This window comes from Ovis aries, chromosome 12 (assembly GCF_016772045.2).
Source record: "Ovis aries strain OAR_USU_Benz2616 breed Rambouillet chromosome 12, ARS-UI_Ramb_v3.0, whole genome shotgun sequence".
Classification (NCBI taxonomy): Eukaryota; Metazoa; Chordata; class Mammalia; order Artiodactyla; family Bovidae; genus Ovis; species Ovis aries.
The window spans coordinates 43,015,361-43,037,972 of NC_056065.1; the positions used below are offsets into that span (position 1 = coordinate 43,015,361).

The 22,612-nt window shown below is 44.2% G+C and overlaps 1 protein-coding gene across 4 annotated transcripts in view; it reads left to right on the forward strand.

Moving 5' to 3' along the window:
* CLSTN1 (calsyntenin 1) overlaps positions 1-22,612 on the forward strand; it is a 77,251-nt gene that overhangs the window by 50,308 nt on the left and 4,331 nt on the right. For 2 of the 4 annotated variants that reach the window (XM_027975659.3, XM_027975660.3), the window contains 10 exons: positions 140-348; positions 2,317-2,466; positions 2,585-2,770; positions 6,370-6,618; positions 7,762-7,883; positions 15,719-15,881; positions 18,954-19,010; positions 20,303-20,460; positions 21,544-21,692; positions 22,134-22,360. In XM_027975659.3, coding sequence (XP_027831460.1) covers positions 140-348; positions 2,317-2,466; positions 2,585-2,770; positions 6,370-6,618; positions 7,762-7,883; positions 15,719-15,881; positions 18,954-19,010; positions 20,303-20,460; positions 21,544-21,692; positions 22,134-22,360 — 1,670 coding nt within the window. The remainder of the gene's footprint in view (positions 1-139; positions 349-2,316; positions 2,467-2,584; positions 2,771-6,369; positions 6,619-7,761; positions 7,884-15,718; positions 15,882-18,953; positions 19,011-20,302; positions 20,461-21,543; positions 21,693-22,133; positions 22,361-22,612) is intronic. The other 2 variants (XM_027975661.3, XM_027975662.3) reach the window with 1 other exon arrangement.

Consider the following 22,612-nt stretch of genomic DNA (forward strand, 5'->3'; position numbering starts at 1 on the left):
TAATTTTCATCTCCGTCATAGAAGTCAATAAAACAGGATATCGGAAAAAAAGGAAATTTAACCATAGGGCAGAAGTTTATTCTTCGGGTAAAAATACAAAAAAGCAAAACTGACAGCTTTTTTCCTCTCCTTCTTCCAGAGCAACTGTCCACATTCAGGTGAATGACGTCAACGAATATGCGCCCGTGTTCAAGGAGAAGTCCTACAAAGCCACAGTGGTGGAGGGGAGGCAGTACGACAGCATCTTGAGGGTGGAGGCGGTGGACGCAGACTGCTCCCCCCAGTTCAGCCAAATCTGCAGCTATGAGATCGTCACCCCTGATGTGCCATTCACTGTCGACAAAGATGGTGAGAACCCAGAAGCGGACGCATTCCTCCCCGAGGGGGAGATGGGGCAGGCAGCCCCCTCTACACCGGTTGGCTTCAAACCCAGCCTTTGTCTGCACTTCAGTGAAACTCACAGTCAGTCCATTCAGGCTGCTCTCACCAAACACCACGAACACAAACTGACAGACACTGACTTCTGACAGTTCTGGAGGCTGGAAAGTCCAGGATAGAGTGCTCAGTAATCCAGTGTTGGTGAGGACCTGCTTCTTGCTGTGTCCCCAGGTGGCAGGAAGAAAGCCCTAGTCTCTTTCTCTTGTAAGGACACTGATCCCATCTCGAGGGCTTCTCCCTTGTGAGCTTACCTAAAGCTCATCACCTCCCAAAGGCCCCACCTCCTGATACATTACCACGAGAGCCACAGCTTCAAGTGTAAGAATTTGGGAGGACACACACATTCAGTCCATAGCAAGACCTAACTTGGTGTGTCTGCTTCACACTTAAGGTTTATTTTTAATTGAAGTATAGTTGATTTACAATGTTGTGTTAGTTTCAGGTGTACAGCACAGTGACTCAGTTGTGTGTGTGTGTGGGGGGGTGGGGGGTGGGGGGCGGTCCATGCCGAGTGGCTTGTGGGATCTTAGTTACCTGAGCAGGAACTCCTGCTCCCTGCAGGAAAGCTCGGAGTCCTAACCACTGAAACACCAGAGAATTCCCTACCTCACTGTAGTTTTGATTTACATTTCTCTAATAGTTAGCCTTATTGAGTATCTTTTCATACAGGTGCCTTTTGGCCATCTGTATGTCTTTGGAGAAATATCTGTTTAGATTACATTTAAATTTTTACTCTGTCCCCTGAAAGCCTGTTTTCTGACACCAAAGTTTTGTGTTCTCTTTTAGGATGATCCCTTTTCTCCTTTCCCACCAAAATCTAATAAAAATCCACTGCCTAAGATGTTTTTATCATTTCCCTACCTTTCAGCCAGCTTGCATCTGAACAAGACTGCTTCTCAATCTGCCTTGTTTTCTGTTCTCCATCAGGTTGGAATCTTCTGCCTCATCTTGAAAATGCAGTTGATATCTTACTGCCAGCCCCTCCTCCATCCTTAGTAATTGAACAGTATTAACTTAGTCTGGAGCTCAGCTTCTTAATTAGGTTATGGCTTCTTGATGATTCTGTGGTGTCTCCATTGTTAACACACAGTCCAGAATCTTCGATGAAATGATGGACATGATGTAAACACTTTGCAGATATCTGCACTCATGTTCAGAAAGCAGGCTTCTCTCCTGCTTGGCGAGGGTAGGAAGTCTCTCTAACAAAGTAAATCTTTTAGCAAAAAGTATTTAATATTTGAAATACTTGGATTATTTTGTCTATTTATGCTTTTATACATTATCTTGTTGTTTAGTCACTAAGTCGTGTCTGACTCTGTGACCCCATGGACTGTAGCCTGCCATGCTCCTCTGTCTGTGGGATTTCCCAGGCAGTAATACTGGAGTGGGTTGCCATTCCCTTCTCCAGGGCATCTTCCCCATCCAGGGACCAAGCCCATGTCTCCTTTACCACTGAGCCACCAGGGAAGCCCTTACATATTAAATATAAAATCAAATACAGCTGTAAGAATAAATGGAGGCTGCATTCTGTAGACTCATTCTTCTGTGTAAACAATCTTTCAAGGTGGATTTGGTGTGTGTTCAAGCTCAGGAAAGCCAAACTGAGTGTTAATTATCTGAAGCATCAGTCTATTTCTGTGTTAGTACTTCCAGGGCTGAAAGCACGTGCATTTTGTGTTTCAGCATAGGATGACAGAAGTAAAACACAATGTGGGTTTGAAAATAATCTGGAAAAAAATGTATATATACATGAATCACTTTGCTGTACACCTGAAACTGCCACAGTATTGTACATCAACTGTACTTCAATTTAAAAAAAATCAGGAGGAGGGAAACAGAATGGGTCTGGGTTCTCACTGTTGTTTTTCCCTTTGGAAGGTTACATAAAAAACACAGAGAAGCTGAACTATGGTAAAGAGCACCAGTACAAGCTGACTGTCACGGCCTATGACTGCGGGAAGAAAAGAGCGGCAGAAGACGTTTTGGTGAAGATCAGCATCAAGCCCACCTGCACCCCTGGGTGGCAAGGTGAGCCTCCCTCTCTGTGCTGCTCTCGCACCTGCTGCGAAAGTCTGTCCACCATGGAGACCTAACAGGAGTGTTCCTCCTCTCCCCTCTACCCCACCCTCCCTGTGGGCCCACGCAGGGTGGAACAGCAGGGTCGAATACGAGCCTGGCACCGGCGCTCTGACACTCTTTCCGAATGTCCACCTGGAAACGTGTGACGAGTCGGTGGCCTCGGTGCAGGTAGTGGTGGAGCTGGAGACCAGCCACATCGGGAAGGGCTGTGACCGTGACACCTACTCCGAGAAATCACTTCACCGGCTCTGCGGTAAGGAGGCAAGAGAGGAACCCCAGATCCCAGAAGCCCATTCAGAAGGGTGTGTGCGTGTGCTACCTTAAGACCCACTGGTTTCAAGCATGTCTTTCTCTAACATACGTTGGGAATCATCCAAATAAGGGTTCTGTAAGGAGTGTGCTTTAAATGAAATGAAATTATTAAGGACTAAAGAAAAAAAACTAGGTAATGTGATAGCTTTTGACAAATGTGAAATAGGAAATGAAAACTAAACCTGCATTGAATATATAGTCTTTGTCTCCCACAAACAAGGCGTGGAGCAGGTGGAACACAGAATGGTCGAGAATTTGACCCAAGGCTCGTTCTCCATCTTCACCATCAGTCTGGATATTTTTGGGGTTTATGTAAGTCAGGTAGAGGAGAGGTGTGGATACCTCTCAGGGAAAATGCTGAGGAAGAATCGTTCATGCAGCTGGTGGTAGAACACCAGTAACTTTATCATGTTATGTTTTGGTCACGCTGCTCAGCACACGGGACCTTAGTTCCTGGACCAGGGACTGAACCTGTGCCCCTTGCAGTGGAAGCATGGTATGTTAACCACTGAATCGCCCGGGAAGTCCTAGAACACCACGAACTTAAATTGCTTCTTGATGATCAGAAGGGCCTCTTGTGTTCCAGGAGCTGCTCAGTAAGAGCTTTGGAGGTGGAGTTTTCTGATGTTCACCTTTCTCTTCACTAAGTGATAACAGACTTGGGCAACTGGTTTTCTTACATAATTGGAAATTGTCATATGAAGAAACAGCAACAGGGAAAAAGTATATTCTCTGTTGGCTCATCCCTGTGGTGAATATACTTGGGTGTCTGACTCTGAGTCCAAATTCTCATAATCAGGTACCTAAAAATGTGTAAGTGAAGCGGTCTGGAGTACTTTCTGTTTTAAATTATGTAAGTATAATGTAAAAACCATGCTTTCTCATAATGCCATTCTTCTTCTTTAGCTTTTTATTTTTTAAAACTCTTTATTTTGTACTAGGGTATAGCCAGTTAACAGACAATGTTGTGATAGTTTCAGGTGAACAGCAAAGGGACTCAGCCATACATATATCTGTATCCATTCGTGCCCAAACTCCCCTGCCCTCCAGGCCACCGCATAGCATTGAGCAGAGTTTTCTGGGCTGTACAGTAGGTCCTTGTTGGTTATCCATTTTAAATATAGCAGTGTCGACCCCAAACTTCCTGACTATCCCCACCTCCCCACCCACCCCCCTGCCGCCCGCCCAGTTCATCACCCCTGGCACCCATAGGTTCCTTCTCCAAGTCTATGAGTCTGTATCTGTTTTGTAAGTTCATTTGTATCATTTCTTTTAAGATTCCGCATATAAGGGATGTCATAGAATATTTCTCCTTCTCTCCTGACTTAACTTCACTCAGTACAATAGTCTCTTGCTTCATCCATATTGCTGCTGCCATTATTTATTTGATATTAAATAAGCATTTTCTCAGCAGAACAGTTCAAAGATAGAATTTCCTGTCCGAGTGCTTCCTATACACTAGATTACTTGCACATATGTTATTTTCTTTATCATCCCATCAGGCCCACAAAGGCAAGTGGAGTTACATTTCTCATCTTTCCAGAGGAATTAGTTGAGACTGAGGGAGGCTGAGTCACCTCACACTTTTAAAAAGAGCCTGAGCTTAGATTTGGACTGAGATCGGATGATACTTGAAAGACCAGTTTGTTCCAGCCTAGTCCTGCTGATCCTAGGAATAGGAAAGTTAAGGGTCCAGGGGCTGGGAGAGGTTGCAGAATTCTCTGTGGACAAATTAAAAAAAAAATTGAGCCTGGCAATGTTTAACAACTGTTGTGAAAATGTCTCATGTACTCTGTCTTAGTATCCTGTTTCTAGAAATTTATCCTAAGGGAATAATCATGGAGACATACATACAGAGGTCCTCGTCGACACAAGGTTTATCACAGAAAAGAATTAGAGGTGACTGTGCACAGGACAGATCAGTTAAATAAATTATTTTACAAATTCTATACAATAAAGTACTGTTCAGACATTTTAAATTGTACTCTAGACTGTGAATGGTCATATATGTAAGTACATAGTAGGACTCCATTTTTATAATATATTTTCATACACATTATACATATTTTAATAACGTGTATATTCATAAAGAAAGGACTGGAAGTGTTTATACCCAAATGTTAACAGTGTATACAGTGGGGTGAGATCACAAGTAATGCTTCTTTTTTTTTTTGATTAAAGTCTATTTGCTATACAACATAGTGATTCACAGTTTTTAAAAGTTAAAACTCCTCTTTTCTCTTCCTTCTTTTTTTTTTTTAAAGATAATAACCACAGTTATTTTTTAATCTTTTTAGTAATAAAAACTCTTAGTTTTGAGGAAAAGAAGACTGAATTAGCAAATTGTTTAACCATTAGGATAAATACGGGACCTTAATACATGTACCCCAGTGTTCAGAGCAACACTGTTTACAATAGTCAAGACATGGAAGCAGCCTATATGTCCATCAACTGATGAATGGATAAAGTATGTATGTGTGATATTACTTAGCCATGAAAAAGAATGAGATAATGCCATTTGCAGCAACATGGGTGGACTTCAGTTCATTTCAGTCCCTCAGTCGTGTCCGACTCTGCGACCCCATGAATCGCAGCACGCCAGGCCTCCCTGTCCATCACCAACTCCCGGAGTTCACTCAGACTCACGTCCATCGAGTTGGTGATGCCGTCCAGCCATCTCATCCTCTGTCGCCCCCTTTTCCTCCTGCCCCCAATCCTTCCCAGCATCAGAGTCTTTTCCAATGAGTCAACTCTTCGCATGAGGTGGCCAAAGTCCTGGAGTTTCAGCTTTAGCATCATTCCTTCCAAAGAAATCCCAAGGCTGATCTCCTTTAGAATGGACTGGCTGGATCTCCTTGCAGTCCAAGAGACTCTCAAGAGTCTTCTCCGACACAACAGTTCAAAAGCATCAATTCTTCAGAGCTCAGCTTTCTTCACAGTCCGACTCTCATATCCATACATGACCACTGGAAAACCATAGCCTTGACTAGACAGACCTTTGTTGGCAAAGTAATGTCTCTGCTTTTGAATATGCTATCTAGGTTGGTCATAACTTTCCCCTCAAGGAGTAAGCTAGAGATTATCAAACTAAGTGAAGTAAGCCAGACAGAGAAAGATGAATATCATATTATATCACTTATATGTAGAATCTAAGAAGAAAAAAGAAGATACACATGAATTTATTTACAAAATAAATGCATAAACGTAGAAAACAAACTTATGCTTTTTAAAGGAGAAGGGGCAGAGGATTGACATATACACATTTCTATTTATGAAACAGATAAAAAGGACTTGCTATGTAGCACAGGGAACTCTACTTAATATCTTGTACCAACCTATAGTGAAAAAGAATGTAAAAAAATAATACGTACATGTATAACTGAATCGCTTTGCTGTGTACCTCACAGCAGCACAACATTTTAAGTTAAGTGTGTTTCAATAGCAATTTTAAAATAAAGGCTGTACCTTGTGGGCCTTGAAATGCTTATCCCATTTGAGCTCATCGCACAGTGCACAGTAAGCGTCTCTGTGTTGCTTCAGGTGCTGCGTCTGGCACGGCTGAGCTGCTGCCTTCCCCAGGAGGCTCCTGGAACTGGACCGCCGGCCTTCCCACGGACAACGGCCACGACAGCGACCAGGTCTTCGAGTTCAACGGCACTCAGGCGGTGAGGGTCCCGGATGGCATCATCTCTGTCAACCCCAAGGGGCCCTTTACGATCTCTGTGTGGATGAGGCACGGGCCATTTGGCAAGAAGAAGGAGACGATTCTTTGCAGCTCAGACAAAACAGGTAGGTCAGCTTTGCTGTAAGGGACATCCTTGCAGTGGAGCCTGGAGCCCGCATTTATTCTAACCCCAAAGGCTCCCACAGGCTGTTGGTGACCCTTGTGGTTCTCTGCTCAAGATCTGGCACTGGTATCTAGGCGTTTGTTAGTTTTACTCAGTGGATCAGGCTCCACTTCTCAGTAAAGCCCAAGTGTGTGTATTTGCATGCATGCATGCATGCTAAGTCGCTTCAGTCATGTCAACTCTGTGTGACCCTATGGACTGCAGCCCTCCATGCTCCTTTGTCCGTGGGATTTTCCAGATAGGAATACTAGAGTGGGTTGCTGTGTCCTCATCCAGGGGATCTTCCCAACCCAGAGATTGAACCTGCAGCTCTTACGTCTCCTGCATTTCCAGGTGGGTTCTTGACCGCTAGTGCCACCTGGGAAGCCCAAAACCCAAGTGTGTCTGTCCTAAACCCTGCCTTGGCCTACCCTGGAGAGTTCGTTTATGTTGGTAAAACTGTCTTCAAAATCCACTGAAGAAATAACAGCTTTTATTTTCCTTTGGGTCTTAACACATTATTGACTGGAGACGCATATTTTTAGAGAGTAATATGATTAACATCAGTGTGTTAAGTTGTTAGAACTTAAAATTGATCAAGGATTCGCTGCACAACTTAACAATTGTTATTCACATTTTGCTCTTAGGTTTTTGTTCCAAGTTTGTGTATATTGTAAACACAAGTTTATTAAAATGGTGCATCATGAAATTTTGAGTGAAAAAGAATTCTTTGGTGAATTTTATGCAAATACTTTCTCTAATTGTCTGAGTGACATGTATACTGGAGTCTCATAAGATGGTAGTTCTTCAGAATATAGTTATACTTCAGATGATGTGAATATTCAACTAACAAAAAGACAAAAAACCTTAGTGATTAATTCTCATGCAGAAAGTGAAAATGAAACTCACGGTGCTGGAGAAGATTTACAGATGTGTCAGGTGTAACCATTGAATGTAATAACCCACAAAGTGTCAGCAAAAGAACAGAATTAATTTTTGGCCAGCCAGAATAAAAATGGCTGGGCACAGGTGTTAGTTTCTGCAAAAGCTGCCTGGTGAGTAGTGAGTTAAGCTGGCGGTTTACCAGTAGAATTTCTCTCTGCAGAGATGAACCGACACCATTACTCACTCTATGTCCACGGCTGCCGGCTGGTTTTCCTCCTCCGTCAGGATCCTTCAGAAGAGAAGAAATACAAACCTGCAGAGTTCCACTGGAAGCTGAGTCAGGTGAGGGAATGGAGAACTCACTGATCGGATTTTTTTCAGAGAGAGTAAATGGGCACTGAAACCTTGCACAGGACCAACTATTTATGGGCACGGTGTATTGAAGATTTTACGATTTCTGTGTCTGTGGGTAATAGGATAATTGGCACATTAAATCCATTGGACTCCTTTACATTGAAAGACTTTGTTTTTTTACATGTGTGTATTTTATACATAAAATATTTATACAGGCACACCTTATTTTATTGCACTTCTCAGATATTGGGTTTTTTTGGGGGGTCATACTCTGCAGCATGCAGGATCCTAGTTCCCCAACCAGGAATCAAACCTGTGCCCCCCCTACCCCAGCGCCTGCACTGAGAGCATGGAATCTTAACCAGTGGACTGCCCTGGAAGTCCTAAGCATTTTCAGATGATAGTTACAGTTTTTAGTAAAGTATTTTTAAATTGGGCTTCCCTGGTGGCTCAGACAGTAAAGAATCTGCCTGAAATAGAGGAGACCTGGCTTTGATCCCAGGGTCAGGCAAGGTCCCCTGGAGGAGGGCATGGCAACCCACTCCAGGATTTTTACCTGGAGAATTCCATGGACAGAGGATCCTGGCAGTCTGCAGTCCATGTGGTCGTAAAGAGTCGGACATGATTAAGCGACTAAAATACACCGACACACAGACACAGGTATTTTTTAGACATGATGCAGTTGCACACTTAATAGACTATGGCATAGTGTAAACATAACTTTTTATGCTTTGGGAAACCAAAAAATTCATGTGACTCACTTTCTTGTGATACTTGGTTCATTGCTGTGGTCTGGAGCCAAACCTGTGGTATCTCCAAGGAGTGCCTATATAAAGAAATAGTATGTTTCAAATATAAAATACTATGTTATAATTTATTGAGATAAGCAGCACTTACTTAAAAATTGAGATCCTTTTATTTGTTTATTCATTGTCTAAGTCTTTGGCTCCCAAATTGTGCCCAGGACTCTAGGTGCCTCAGCAAATTCAGGGGATATTTTAAATTTTCAAGGAACCAGCAGTCTTGACATCTTTCAGACATCACATGAATTGCTAGGTCTTGGGAGTTTACAGTTTTGGCATTAGATCATATTATACTTCTTGTGATGATGTCATATCTTTGGAAGGCTGATTTCCTAGCAGTTACAATGGTAAAAAAGCAAGTGTCATGTGCAAAGAATCGGTGCCATTATAGGAAACAAGGAGATGCTGTGAACTGAGAAAGCCTTTCCATTACAATCACAGCAGGTTGTTTTGTCTCATGATTTACAGTTGGGACAAGAAGGAAACCTTTGGCCTGGGCTTAATTTATTTGTCTCCTGGAGTTAGTAGATATGAGCGGACATAGTGTTATATGTGCTTATAGTTGGTGAAATATAACATTGTCTGAAACTGTTACAAGATAGACACATAAGAGCCCATATGAGAGGAAGAAAGTGTGTTTTGGTAGAAAGATGAGGTCACTGTCCAGGTGACAGCATTCATCTCTTACTGTTGTCATTTTTATTTACCTAGATCATTTCTTTCTCAGAAACCATTGTCATAAATTTTTTCAAGACACTAAGAAAGGTATCCAGAAAAAATTTTTTGCAGCGTAGGTAGACATTTTAGGTATAGTTCTGTTTTCATAATCATAGTCTGCATTTATGTATTTAGTTTCTTCTTTTCTTTTAAATTAAAAAAAAATTCTGACTGCACCCCACGGCATGGGGGATCTTAGTTCCCCAGCCAGGGATCAAACCCATGCCCCCTGCAGGGGAAGAGCAGGGTCCTAACACTGGACTGCCAGGGGCATCCCAGTGTTCAGTTTCTTCTGTTTACATTTGAAACTTTATCATGGAAAATTTTAGACACAGGTAAGAGTGGACAGATGAGTATAAGGCACAATTCCACACGCCCTTCAGGTGGGTTCAGCAGTTATCAGCTCTTGGTCAGTCTTATTTCATTGTTACCTCCACTGTTAATAATTTCTCAATATCCATCCAGTGTTCAGGTTGTTTCATAGGTGTTTTTGTGTTTACAGTTTTGTTTGTTTGAATCAGGATCCAATAAGAGGCCACATATTGAGATTGACTGTGACTGATAGACTTTTTGAGTTTATTTTAATCTATAGACTCTTCTCCCTTGAATTCATTTGGTAATAAAATCAGGCTTTAGTCCCATAGTCTTCAAGAGTTTAGATTTGCTTCCCTGGGGTGTAATGTAACATGCTCCTCTGTCTGCTCCTCCTTTTAAGAATATTTATTTATTTGTCTGTTTGTCTACCTCCTCATGGCTGTGTTGGGTCTTAGTTGCAGCACGTGTGCTCTTCGTTGAGTGCGTGGGCTTCTCTGTAGTTGAGGCACGTGGGCTTAGTTGCTCCTCCGCACGTGGGATCTTAGTTCCCTGACCAGGGATCGAACTTGCATCCCGTGCATGGGAAGGCAGATTCTTAACCACTGGACCACCCAGGAGGTCCCTTCTCTCTTTTCTTTGTACCCTGTACATTGGGAGTGGGCTCTAAAAGACCTAATCAGAATGCGGTTTAATGTTTCTGATCTGTTTAAGCCCTGGGTCTGGTTTCTTCTCTTCGTGATGTAAGCAGCCATCAATGGTCAGTATCACTATCCTTGTGGCATTTGTTTTCTGGTCACTTGGGTGGTAGGAAGTGTGTTCCCAGGAAGGGCTCATGGGAACAGTTAATTCCTAAGTTCTTACATGTTGTTTTAGTAGTTTGTCTGTGGCCTTTATACTGAAGGTCACTTTGGCTGGATATCTCATCTCTGGCTCAGATGTAAGATTTCTAAGAACAGAAAATCTCTTCATTGAATTCTAACATAAAATGTTGCTATTAAACTCTGACAACAACTTGATTTTCTTTCATTTATAAAATGTTTAGCCTTTTTGTTTGGATGATCATAGGATGTATTTCTTTCTTTTCCTCTTCTTTTTAATTTTATGAATACGTCTTAGTGGTTTTAGGTCTGTTTTCCCAAATATGTGTTATTCCCTTTTAGTATCTAGTTTCAAATGTTTGGGTATTTCATGCAGGGTTTTCGGTGTTCCTTTTCATTGCTTTGGTTTTCCTCCCTGGGGACTCTTTTTTATCTTTTGTTGATATTCTTCACCTTTTTTTACTGTAACCATCCCTTTCATTTAAATCATTTCTGTATCCTGTCACCTCGTTTCTGAGTTGCTTTTATTTTTTTTTAATTTTTAATTTTACTTTATTTTACTTTACAATACTGTATTGGTTTTGCCATACATTGACATGAATCCACCACGGGTGTACATGCGTTCCCAAACATGAACCCCCCTCCCACCTCCCTCCCCATAACATCTCTCTGGGTCATCCCCTGCACCAGCCCCAAGCATGCTGTATCCTGCATTGGACATAGACTGGCGATTCGTTTCTTACATGATAGTATACATGTTTCAATGCCATTCTCCCAAATCATCCCACCCTCTCCCTCTCCCTCTCCCTCTGAGTCCAAAAGTCCGCTCTACACATCTGTGTCTCTTTTGCTGTCTTGCATACAGGGTCATCATTACCATCTTTCTAAATTCCGTATATATGCATTAGTATACTGTATTGGTGTTTTTCTTTCTGGCTTACTTCACTCTGTATAATCGGCTCCAGTTTCATCCATCTCATTAGAACTGATTCAAATGTATTCTTTTTAATGGCCGAGTAATATTCCATTGTGTATACGTACCACAGCTTTCTTATCCATTCGTCTGCTGATGGACATCTAGGTTGCTTCCATGTCCTGGCTATTATAAACAGTGCTGCGATGAACATTGAGGTACACGTGTCTCTTTCAATTCTGGTTTCCTCGGTGTGTATGCCCAGCAGTGGGATTGCTGGGTCATAAGGCAGTTCTATTTGCAATTTTTTAAGGAATCTCCACACTGTTCTCCATAGTGGCTGTACTAGTTTGCATTCCCACCAACAGTGTAGGAGGGTTCCCTTTTCTCCACACCCTCTCCAGCATTTATTGCTTGCAGACTTTTGGATCGCAGGCATTCTGACTGGTGTGAAGTGGTACCTCATTGTGGTTTTGATTTGCATTTCTCTAATAATGAGTGATGTTGAGCAGCTTTTCATGTGTTTGTTAGCCATCCGTATGTCTTCTTTGGAGAAATGTCTATTTAGTTCTTTGGCCCATTTTTTGATTGGGTCGTTTATTTTTCTGGGATTGAGCTGCATAAGTTGCTTGTATATTTTTGAGATTAGTTGTTTGTCAGTTGCTTCATTTGCTATTATTTTCTCCCATTCAGAAGGCTGTCTTTTCACCTTGCTTATAGTTTCCTTTGTTGTGCAGAAGCTTTTAATTTTAATTAGATCCCATTTGTTTATTTTTGCTTTTATTTCCAGAATTCTGGGGGGTGGATCATAGAGGATCCTGCTGTGATTTATGTTGGAGAGTGTTTTGCCTATGTTCTCCTCTAGGAGTTTTATAGTTTCTGGTCTTACATTTAGATCTTTAATCCATTTTGAGTTTATTTTTGTGTGTGGTGTTAGAAAGTGATCTAGTTTCATTCTTTTACAAGTGGTTGACCAGTTTTCCCAGCACCACTTGTTAAAGAGATTGTCTTTACTCCATTGTATATTCTTGCCTCCTTTGTCAAAGATAAGGTGTCCATAGGTGTGTGGATTTACCTCTGGGCTTTCTATTTTGTTCCATTGATCTATATGTCTGTCTTTGTGCCAGTACCATACTGTCTTGATGACTGTGGCTTTGTAGTAGAGCCTGAAGTCAGGCAAGTTGATTCCTCCAGTTCCATTTCCATTCTTCTTTCTCAAGATTGCTTTGGCTATTCGAGGTTTTTTGTATTTCCATACAAATCTTGAAATTATTTGTTCTAGTTCTGTGAAAAATATCGCTGGTAGCTTGATAGGGATTGCATTGAATTTGTAGTGAGTTGCTTTAATTATGAACTTGGTTTTTACTGTTTTATGTCATTCTCCTAATGTCTTTTAGCATATTTTAAAATAATAGATCATCATTCTCATCTCTTTTGTTAGGTATGACTTTCAGGTATGGTTTCATTACCTGAAGGGATATTATTCCCTTTGGTTGTCTTTTCTTTTCCTTTTAAAAACTTCATGTGGAATTGAGTCATGATCATTTCCACTCCCCCACCCTCAGTTTTACATGAAATTAGCTTTCCTACACTTTGAAAAGAGATAGTTGATCAGCAGGACTTTTTTTCCCCATAGCTTTAAGTTTTGAACTCTCCCTTCTGTTGTCTTTATAAAGGTTTTTTTTGTTTTTATGTGGCTTCACACCCTCTGGTATCTCCTGAAATCTGAAACCCTGTTGCTTTTCTCCACCTGGCTTGTTTCAGCATTCATGTAGTCACCTCATCAGCAGTATTGTCGTGGGTGTTGTCTGTGGCTTGGGGTTTTACTCTCCTCATCTCCCTGTTTTCAAGGAAATTAAAAAATTATTAATTCTACTGCTATCTTCACTTCCTGCGTAGCTCAGTTGATAAAAAATCTGCCTGCAATGCAGAAGACCTGGGTTCAACTCCTGAGTCAGAAAGATCCCCTGGAGAAAGACATGGCTACCCACTCTAGTATTCTTGCCTGGGGAATTCCGTGGACAGGGAAGCCTGGTGGGCTACAGCACATGGGGTTTCAGAGAGTCAGACCCAACTGAGTGACCGAGCACACACACACACAAAGGGGAGCGAGGCTGTTGTTGATGTAAAGTGAGTAGTTGGAGTGGTCCCAGGTGGCACTAGTGGTAAAGAACCCGCCTGCCAGTGCAGGAGACAGAAGAGACACGGGTTTGATCCCTGGGTTGGGAAGATCCCCTGGAGGAGGCCATGGCAACCCACTCCAGTATTCTTGCCTGGAGAATCCCATGGACAAAGGACCCTGGTGGGCAACAGTCCATGGGGTCACAAGAGTCAGACACGACTTAGTGATGCACTTGAACTTGACTACTCTCTTCTCAGAATATGCTCATGGACTTTGACCAAATATTACTGATATTTAAGTACAGTGTTATTCTATTAATCCCCTGCTGCTGCTGCTGCTAAGTCGCTTCAGTCGTGTCCAACTCCGTGCGACCCCAGAGATGGCAGCCCACTAGGCTCCTCTGTCCCTGGGATTCTCCAGGCAAGAACATTGGCGCGGGTTGTCATTTCCTTCTCTAACGCACGAAAGTGAAAAGTGAAAGTGAAGTCGCTCAGTTGTGTCCGACTCCTAGCGACCCCATGGACTGCAGCCTACCAGGCTCCTCCGTCCATGGGATTTTCCAGGCAAGAGTATTGGAGTGGGTTGCCATTGCCTTCTCCACTAATCCCCTAGAAACCTGTAATATTTGTAAAACTAGGAATGTAATATAAATCACTTTCTGAAGAAACTTCTATTACAGAACTTGTTTGAAATAAAGATTTAAACTAAAATTAAGATCTTACCTATCTCAAAAGTGAATTACTGTGTAATTCCTTTATTTAGAAATACGTGATGACACATTTATATACACACACATATCATGAGCATATAGTAAACATATATACAATGTTATAGGTTTGAATTTTTCCTCAGGCTCAAAAGCAGTTGCTTTTCTTTTGGGAGTAATCTTTGGTAATGTCTTCATTCATTTTGATGTTAGTGGCCTGTTTAAGCTCTTGATTTCTCCTTGGTTCAATTTCTTAGAACTAAAAGGTAAATTGGGCAAACTTAAAAAAAAAACAGAAATCATTCACTTATTTAATTTTTGGCTTCATAGCTGCTTGGGCTTGTCTCTGGTTGCGGCAAGCAGGGGCTTCTCCCCCGCTGGAGTGCGCAGGCTTCTCATTGCAGTGGCCTTTCTTGTTGGAGGGCATGGGCTCTAAGATGTGTGGGCTTCAGTAGTTGCAGCACGTGGGCTCAGCAGTTGTGGCGCACAGGCCTAGTTGCTCTGCCACATGTGGGATCTTCTCACATCAGGGATTGAACGCATTTCCAGCATTTGTCAGCAGATTCTTTATCACTGGGCCACCAGGGAAGCTTTGGGCAAACTTTTTGAAAGGCATGTTTAGAAATTTCATCCAACAGTATCTCCTCCTCTGCTTGTCCCTGTTCTTGCATAAAATATAAGCCAGAAATCAGGCCAGTGCCAGACCAGCTGGGGCCTCGGAGACGGCAGACCAGCACTCCCTGTGTGACAGCAAGGGAGATACTCAGTGATAGGAGAGGAACTCAGTTGAATTTGGCCACCTGAGCTTTATGTTCATACTTGTATAGAGCATCACCTTTGAAGCGAGAAAGGAAAGCACATGATGCACAGCGGGCCTCGTTCTGAGACGGGAGGTGTTTTTCATTTTGATCCAGAAAAGGAACTGCCAGCCCCCTGAGTGGTGTCCATCCTGCCAATAATAGAATTCCTTGGTGTCACGCTCCTGGCAGAAGAGGGTTGGGCAGCTCACTGTTTGAAGTGCCCCTCCCTGCCCCCCGAGTCTGACATGTCCTTGAGGTGGTTGTCACCTGGGCCCTTTGGGTGAGACACGGTGGGAAGAGACATATTTTATTGCTTTTTTTAAAATTTATTGATGGTGTGGACCATTTTTTAAGTCTTTATTGAATTTGTTAACAATATTGCTTCTGTTTTATGTTTTGATATTTTGGCCACAAGGCATGTGGGATCTTGGTTCCCTGACCAGGGATGGAACCCACACCCCTTGCATTTGAAGGTGAAGTCTTAACCACTGGACCACCAGGGAAGTCCCTGTTGTTGCTTTAAATCCTTTCCGTTCTAGGAAAACAGAAATTCATTCTCGTGTCCAGTTGTGTGAGACGGTGAGAAGGAAGGGGGTGTTACACACCTAACACTTCCTTTGGCCCCACAGGTCTGTGACGAGGAATGGCATCACTATGTCCTCAACGTGGAAATTCCCAGTGTGACCCTCTACGTGGACGGTGTCCCTCATGAGCCCTTCTCTGTCACTGAAGATTACCCACTTCATCCATCCAAGATCGAAACCCAGCTCATGGTTGGGGCTTGCTGGCAAGGTAACGGTCACGGGCACCCCTTTTCCCTTCAGTCTTACTTTTTCTCTGCTGTGTTGATATTAATAGAAGCAGGCTCTTCTCAGAATTCTCCTTCCTTGCTGTCCTGTCCTTTACCTTTTCATTCCTTTGCCTGGTGTTGCCTTTCTGGGGGCATTGCTGTGCAAGGCTTTGGGGCAGCTCTGTGATGGACGCTGGAGGCAGTGAAGGATGGGAACGCCCTTCCTGAGGGCCTGGGAGGGAGCATTGTACAGAGAGAGAGTGTGTTGAGGAACATGTTTATAAATTAGTCTGTTGATTGGAAAGTTTACAAAAGCACAGAAACAGCAGATAATGTGAGTTTCTCTGGCCCAGAGGGCACATCAGAGTGTTTGTGCTTAGTAGCCTGGTAGAAGGACTAGAGAAGAGTCTGTGGATGTCTCTGCTTGGTAGAGTGTTTGTGCTTGGTAGCCTGGTAGAAGCACTTCAGTGAGGACTAGAGAAGAGTCTGTGGGCGTCTCTGCCAAAAGACCGAGATGGGATGTGTTGACAATCACCAGCAAGACGATACAGCTTATTTTTGTTTACTAAATGGCAGGCTGTGTGCTTATGGCTTAACATACATTATCTCATTAATTCTAAGTGATACGTCTATGGGGCAGAAGCTCTTTTTATTCCTGTTTCACAGCTGAAAAACTGAGATCAAGAAAAGAAGCAAGCTGTGTTAATCAGCCGATCACATGGCACTAGGGTTTGAACCCCTGGAGCTGGTGCACTCAGGCCAGGGTCTCTGATCCACCGAACGAGGAGTGTTAACCTTTTCTGTGCCATGGATTCCTCTGGTAGTCTGGGAAGCCTGAGGATCCCTTCTCAGAAGGATAATTTCTTATGAATCTATAAAATAAAATATATAGGATTTCAAAGATGACTAATTAGATTGGAGTACATACAGTTATGAAACTGCTTAAAGCCCTTGTTTGTGAAACAGTACATTTGCGCCACTGTTTACGTGTGAAGACCAGGCACATCTGTTAACTGCTGTGAGTCAGAATAGCAAGGGGCTTGTCGTTGCAATGGGACCTGATTTCTATTTGCAAAGTCACGGTTTCTTCCAATATTTTTGTCGTTTGTAGCTGACATTTATAAGGAAAGGGAAAACTAAATATTAGAAGTTAGTGAAAATAAGCATGTGATTTTTCCCACCCAAGTTCATGGGCCCCTGGTCTGCCGTTGAGGTTCATGGGGCCCTGCCTCCACCCCTTGCCCTTGACTCTGTTGTGTGACTGCAGGGTGTCATCATCATCGCATGTACCTGCTAAATCAGCCCTCCTTTTCCTTATCTGTGGAAGTGTTGTTACCTGGAGTTAGACTAGAAATTTATGAAAGAGCCTAATTTCCAAGACATCATTTGAGCAAATTCTGGGAGATGGTGAAGGACAGGGAATCCTGGCATGCTGCAGTCCATGGGGTTGCAGAGTCCAACACGACTGAGCAACTGAACAACAACAGTTTCCAGGACAGTTTTGCTGCTTTTAGGAGGACTGAATTTCATAATTTTCCTGCAGATCCTTTCAAATGAAAAGGAATATGACAGTATTCACAGTGAACTTCTTCAGTGAATCCCCAGATTTAATTCTGGTGACAGTCGGTTCGTAAGAAATGGGAACATGAGACCAAGGAGTGAGGAATAAATTGTTAGGCATATCGGAAGTGTTTGTTAGTCTTAAAATTTCAGTTCATGTTAGCTTCCACAGTTTCTCAGTAAAGACTTGAATAAGAATATAAGGGCCAACCTAAGTGTTATTTTGTGTTCTGAGAACTTTGTTGCATGGGTCACATTCCAGTCTGCCTTCCTGTTCGTGTCCTGGTGCCTCTGCTGTCAGATGGCCGTCCCTTTCACCCTCTCTCATCTCTTTCTGCCTCAGCCCTCTCGGCATCCTCAGCCAGAAAAATCTCCCTACATCTCCAAACCAAACACAAGTTTTTAAAAATTGTAGTTAACAGGAAAAAAGATCTCCTTTTTCCTTTCAGGGGATTTGAGATCCCTTTCTTTTCAAATTCACCATGGGGAACTCAGGCTGGAGGTCCCCTCATGGCATCAACAGAAACATCAGTTCTAACTGTGGGTTGTGAAGACAGAGGAGCTGTGTGGGCCCCAGGGCTCACCTGTGCACACCTGGCCTGGAGCGCACTCATCTGCAGCTAAAGCTAAAGGTGGAGAGGCCTGTTCTGCAAGGTGGGGCGGACACAGGGAAGCAGTCTAGAAAGTGGAGACTCTGTCCTCTTATTGGGTGGGTGGGCGCCTGGTGGGGGCAGCAGCTGCTGTCCCCGAGCCGTCACTGAGTATATTTCTCTGGGTTAAGTTCCCTAATCTCTGACTCCCTTCCTGTTCAGAAAAACTGGTTAAAAATGCCTTCCTTCCTCTGTCCCTTGGAAGTCAAAGTCTCGACCAATTATGTACTCCCTTCGAGCCTTCAAAAGTCATACACATTTACTACATACCAACCTTTGGGTGCCGATGCATGTGTCCCTGTCAGGAAGGCTGGCGCTGTGGTCTGGGAGGGCTACCATTTGCACAGGGCCCATCTCTACCACCAGCGTCAGCCACCATCTGGCTGGGTCCTGCCTGGGCAGGTTGAGATCAGTGAATTGAGCGCACGGCTTTCACTGTCTTATTTTGAATCCAACTTGTGTTTTGGCAAGGAGGCTATAGGAAGGTGAAATAAACGACTGGAAAAAGATGAACATGGTCCTACTGTATAGCCCAGAGAACTATATTCAGTATTCTCTGATCAACCATAATGGAAAAGAATATGAAAAAGGGTGTGTGTGTAGCTGAATCACATTGTTGTACAGCAGAGATTAACTTCGTAAATCAACTACACTTAAACTTTTTTTTTAAAAGGATGGGAAGAAGCACTGGGGTCGTAAAAGGTGATGATGTACAAGCTTCATCCAGGTGGAGTGTGTCAAGAGGGATGACAGGCGAAGTGTTCTCTTTGGGTTTGGTAACTTTTCGAAACTAATTTTCAAGGTCCAGTTCTGAAGAGCCTAACCTCTTGGTCCTTTTATATTGTCTGTCTTGCTTTTCTACAGAGTATTCAGGAGTTGAAAGTGACAATGAAACTGAGCCTGTGCCTCTGGCCTCCGCAGGTCCCTGGACTCTTTTGCCTACGGTTCACTCTTGTGTTTCATTTAAAGACGAGACCTCCATTCATTGCCCATTCCGCATGCGACACCCCAGTTGCATTTGGGTCCCAGACACTGTCTTGAGCTGCTGCTTTGCCTTATGCTGCCCCATTGCATCATGGGATTTCCTTTTTCTGCCCGTGCCGATCCCAGCTGAAGTGAGAGCAAATGACTCATTCATGCGAGGCACTAATGGGAATATCTTTTACCCCTTCCATCAAATCTCACCCCATCCCACTGCCTGAGACACCTTGCTGAAATCTCACAGGCCAGGCTTGGGAGGCTACCTCCTGCTTCTTGTGTGTCTGAACCACCAGACAGGAAAAGACTCATGTCTAGATATTCTGTCCTGCCTGATAATAAATTCTAAATAATGTTTCTTAGAGATCTCAATCCCTAACAATGATGTTGTGTGTAATCTCCTTGTCAGAATTGAGACATGCTGCTGACAGTCAGGCTCTTCTCCTTCAGTGTAGCCACAGGGTTTACTACCTCCTGGTTTTGGCTCTTTGTGACAACCTGTCAAGGGCCGCTTTCTGGCTTTTTCTTATAACATCTTCACCCTCAGTAGTTGGAGACAGGCATGCTGCCAGTCAATGAAACAGCCATCTGAGTGGCCTTGATACTAGGCTTCTAAGTGCAGGATGGTGTTTTTTAACATTCATCTTTCTGCTCCTGCTTGTGTATGTTCATCCCCGAGTTTGTATATATTCTGGGAATATGCTCAGCTAGAAAAAAAGCAACCTAAGGCGAATTCCCTTTTGGTCCAGTGGTCAGGACCCAGAGCTTTCACTTCAGGGGCCCAGGTATGATTCCTGGTGAGGGAACTGAGATCCTGCATCACATGGTGCAGCCAAAAATAAGTTTTTAAGAGGCAGCCCAGCATCTGACCCAGCTGATTGAGAAGGCAGTGGTTGAAGAGACTGGCTCCAGTACGGTGTCCCTTGTGTGCCACGGTGACCAGTGCAGCATGGACCCCCCTCACTGGGGAGTGGCCACACGAGTGGGGACAGTCATGGGACCTCTGACACATCACCACCAGCTCCTCTCTTCTCCGGGCCACATGCATGATCATAAACCATTTAATTTCCTCATTGTGCTTCCATGTCAGCTGCAAGGCTAACAGGATCTGATAGGAACTAACCCGCATGTCCACCCATCAAGCCACCACCACCGGTAACACCACATTGAAAAGTGAGATGGGAGGCCCCAGGCCGCCCCCACAATTTCTGCTTTCCCTCCCCCGCGTTCCACAGGTGGTGACTTGCGCATGACCCAGTTTTTCCGAGGTAATCTGGCTGGCCTGACCATCCGTTCTGGGAAGCTCACAGATAAGAAGGTGATTGACTGTCTGTATACCTGCAAAGAGGGGCTAGACCTGCACACCCCCGAAGGCAATGGCAGAGGTGTCAAGGTAACACAGGCACCCCCCTGCCTGGCACCCCACTCCCCTGCACCCACAGCTTCCTTGACCTCAAGTGCAGAGGCCGCTGGTACAAGGGTTGATCTGTTTTTATTCTTAGCACCTCCGGCACCACACCCTAATTCTCCAGCTCTTTGGGCCCCTGTTCCCCAGTCGTCCTGTAGTCTGCTTCCATCCTGACACTGACTGGGCACCAGGCCCCACTGCCCACCAGACGCCTGCTCCTCAGCTGCCAGGTGCAAGCTTCCAGGCCCCTGGTACCCACACTTCATCCAGCTTGGCTGCAAGTCCAGGGTTCCCAAAACCCCTCCCCCTTTTCAGTTTCAATAATTTGCAGAACTGCTCAGAAAACCCCACAGAACACTTTGCTTATGGTTACTGGTTTATTGTAAGGGATGCAACTCAGGAACAAGCAGGTGGAAGAGATGTTTAGGGCCTGGGGTGAGGGGAGTGCACAAGGCTTCTACCCACCCCACCCCCAGCACCTTGCTGTCTGCAAACCCAGAAGTTCTCCAGACCCTATTGTTTGGGGGATGGGGGTTGTAGAGATTCCATTATATAAGCATGATGGATCAAATCAGTAACCACTGGTGATCAGTTAACACAGTCTCCAGCCTCTCTCCCTTCAAGGGCAGGACTGAAGGCCCACTCTCACCGCACGGTTTATTTCTCTAGCAACCAGTACCCCCCCCCCTCCCCCAGCCGAGAAACTATCTAGGGCTCCACCAAGAGTCACCTCGTTAAGGTAAACTCTGGGGTTGAAAGGGGCTTAATCAGGAATAACAAAAGGTGTTCCTATCCCTCGAGAAATCCCAAGGGTTTTAGGAGGTCTGTGCCAGAAACCAGGGACAAAGACCAAACATTTTTTTTTCTTATATCACAGATCTGTTTGCGCCTTTGATATTTACTGTCATGTCATAGGGTCATGGTCATTTGAATCCTACAAGCTTTTCTTCTCCTAAGTCACCAGTTCATATCAATCCCAAGCTAATTCTCTTTCTCAGCGCGTTCATGGTTTCACCTCCTTGCGGACAGAACCTTACTTCTCTCCTGTCTGTTTTGGTGCCATTACAGATCCAGGCCAACCCTAGTCAGTCGATGTTGACCTTGGAGGGAGAGGACGTGGGGGAGCTTGATAAGGCCATGCAACACATTTCCTACCTTAATTCACGACAGTTCCCCACCCCAGGGATCCGAAGACTCAAAATCACCAGCATAGTCAAGTAGGTGATGATTTGTTAGCAGTAAATCTTGTCTTTCTTTGCCCAGTGATCCTTGAGAAGAAAACGTGTGCATTTAAGTTTTTTAGGACAAACCAGCCTCCCTTCTGTAAGCTTATGGTCACTCGTTACCAGAAACTTTGAGTGATGTTTGGAAGTACATTCTGGGAGTAGCCAGCGTCTTGTCCCCCAGGTGGTTGTGGAATCCTGCCTGCGCCACCTCCAAGCGCCCTCGTGTGGCCTGAGTTGTGTGTGTGTGTGTTACGCTCAGTCATGTCCAACTCTTTTCAACCCCATGGACTGTGGCCTGCCTGGCTCCTCTGTCCATTGGATTCTCCAGGCAGGAATCCTGGAGTGACCCTATGCCATCTCTTCCTCCGGGAGTATAGCCTGGGAAGCCATCTTTTCAAGCCCTGACCCTCCCCTCGCCTCCCTTGTTGACAGGTGTTTTAGCGAGGCCGCCTGCATCTCCATCCCCCCGGTGGATGGCTACGTGATGGTTTTGCAGCCAGAAGAGCCCAAAATCAGTCTGAGCGGCGTCCACCATTTTGCTCGAGCGGCTTCTGAATTTGAAAGCTCAGAGGGGGTTTTCCTCTTCCCTGAGCTTCGGATCATCAGCACCATCACGAGAGAAGTGGAGCCCGAAGGGGAAGGGGATGAGGACCCAACAGGTGATAGCCCAGAACAGTCATCCCTGCCTCAGTTCGAAACTGCAGCTGAAACCCCACTGTGGCTGCCAGTGAAAAATCCTGGCCCTTTTCTTCTGTGGTTTTGGAAACTTGAATGTTTCTGTGCTGTTTTGGATTTGCTTCTAGAATCTGATTGTAGGCTGGAGCTCCTTCCGATCTTTGGAAACCCACTTATGGGGGGGTCATTTGATCTTTTTCTAGCTTGACATCAGAGTCTGGGGTAGATCTTGGGGG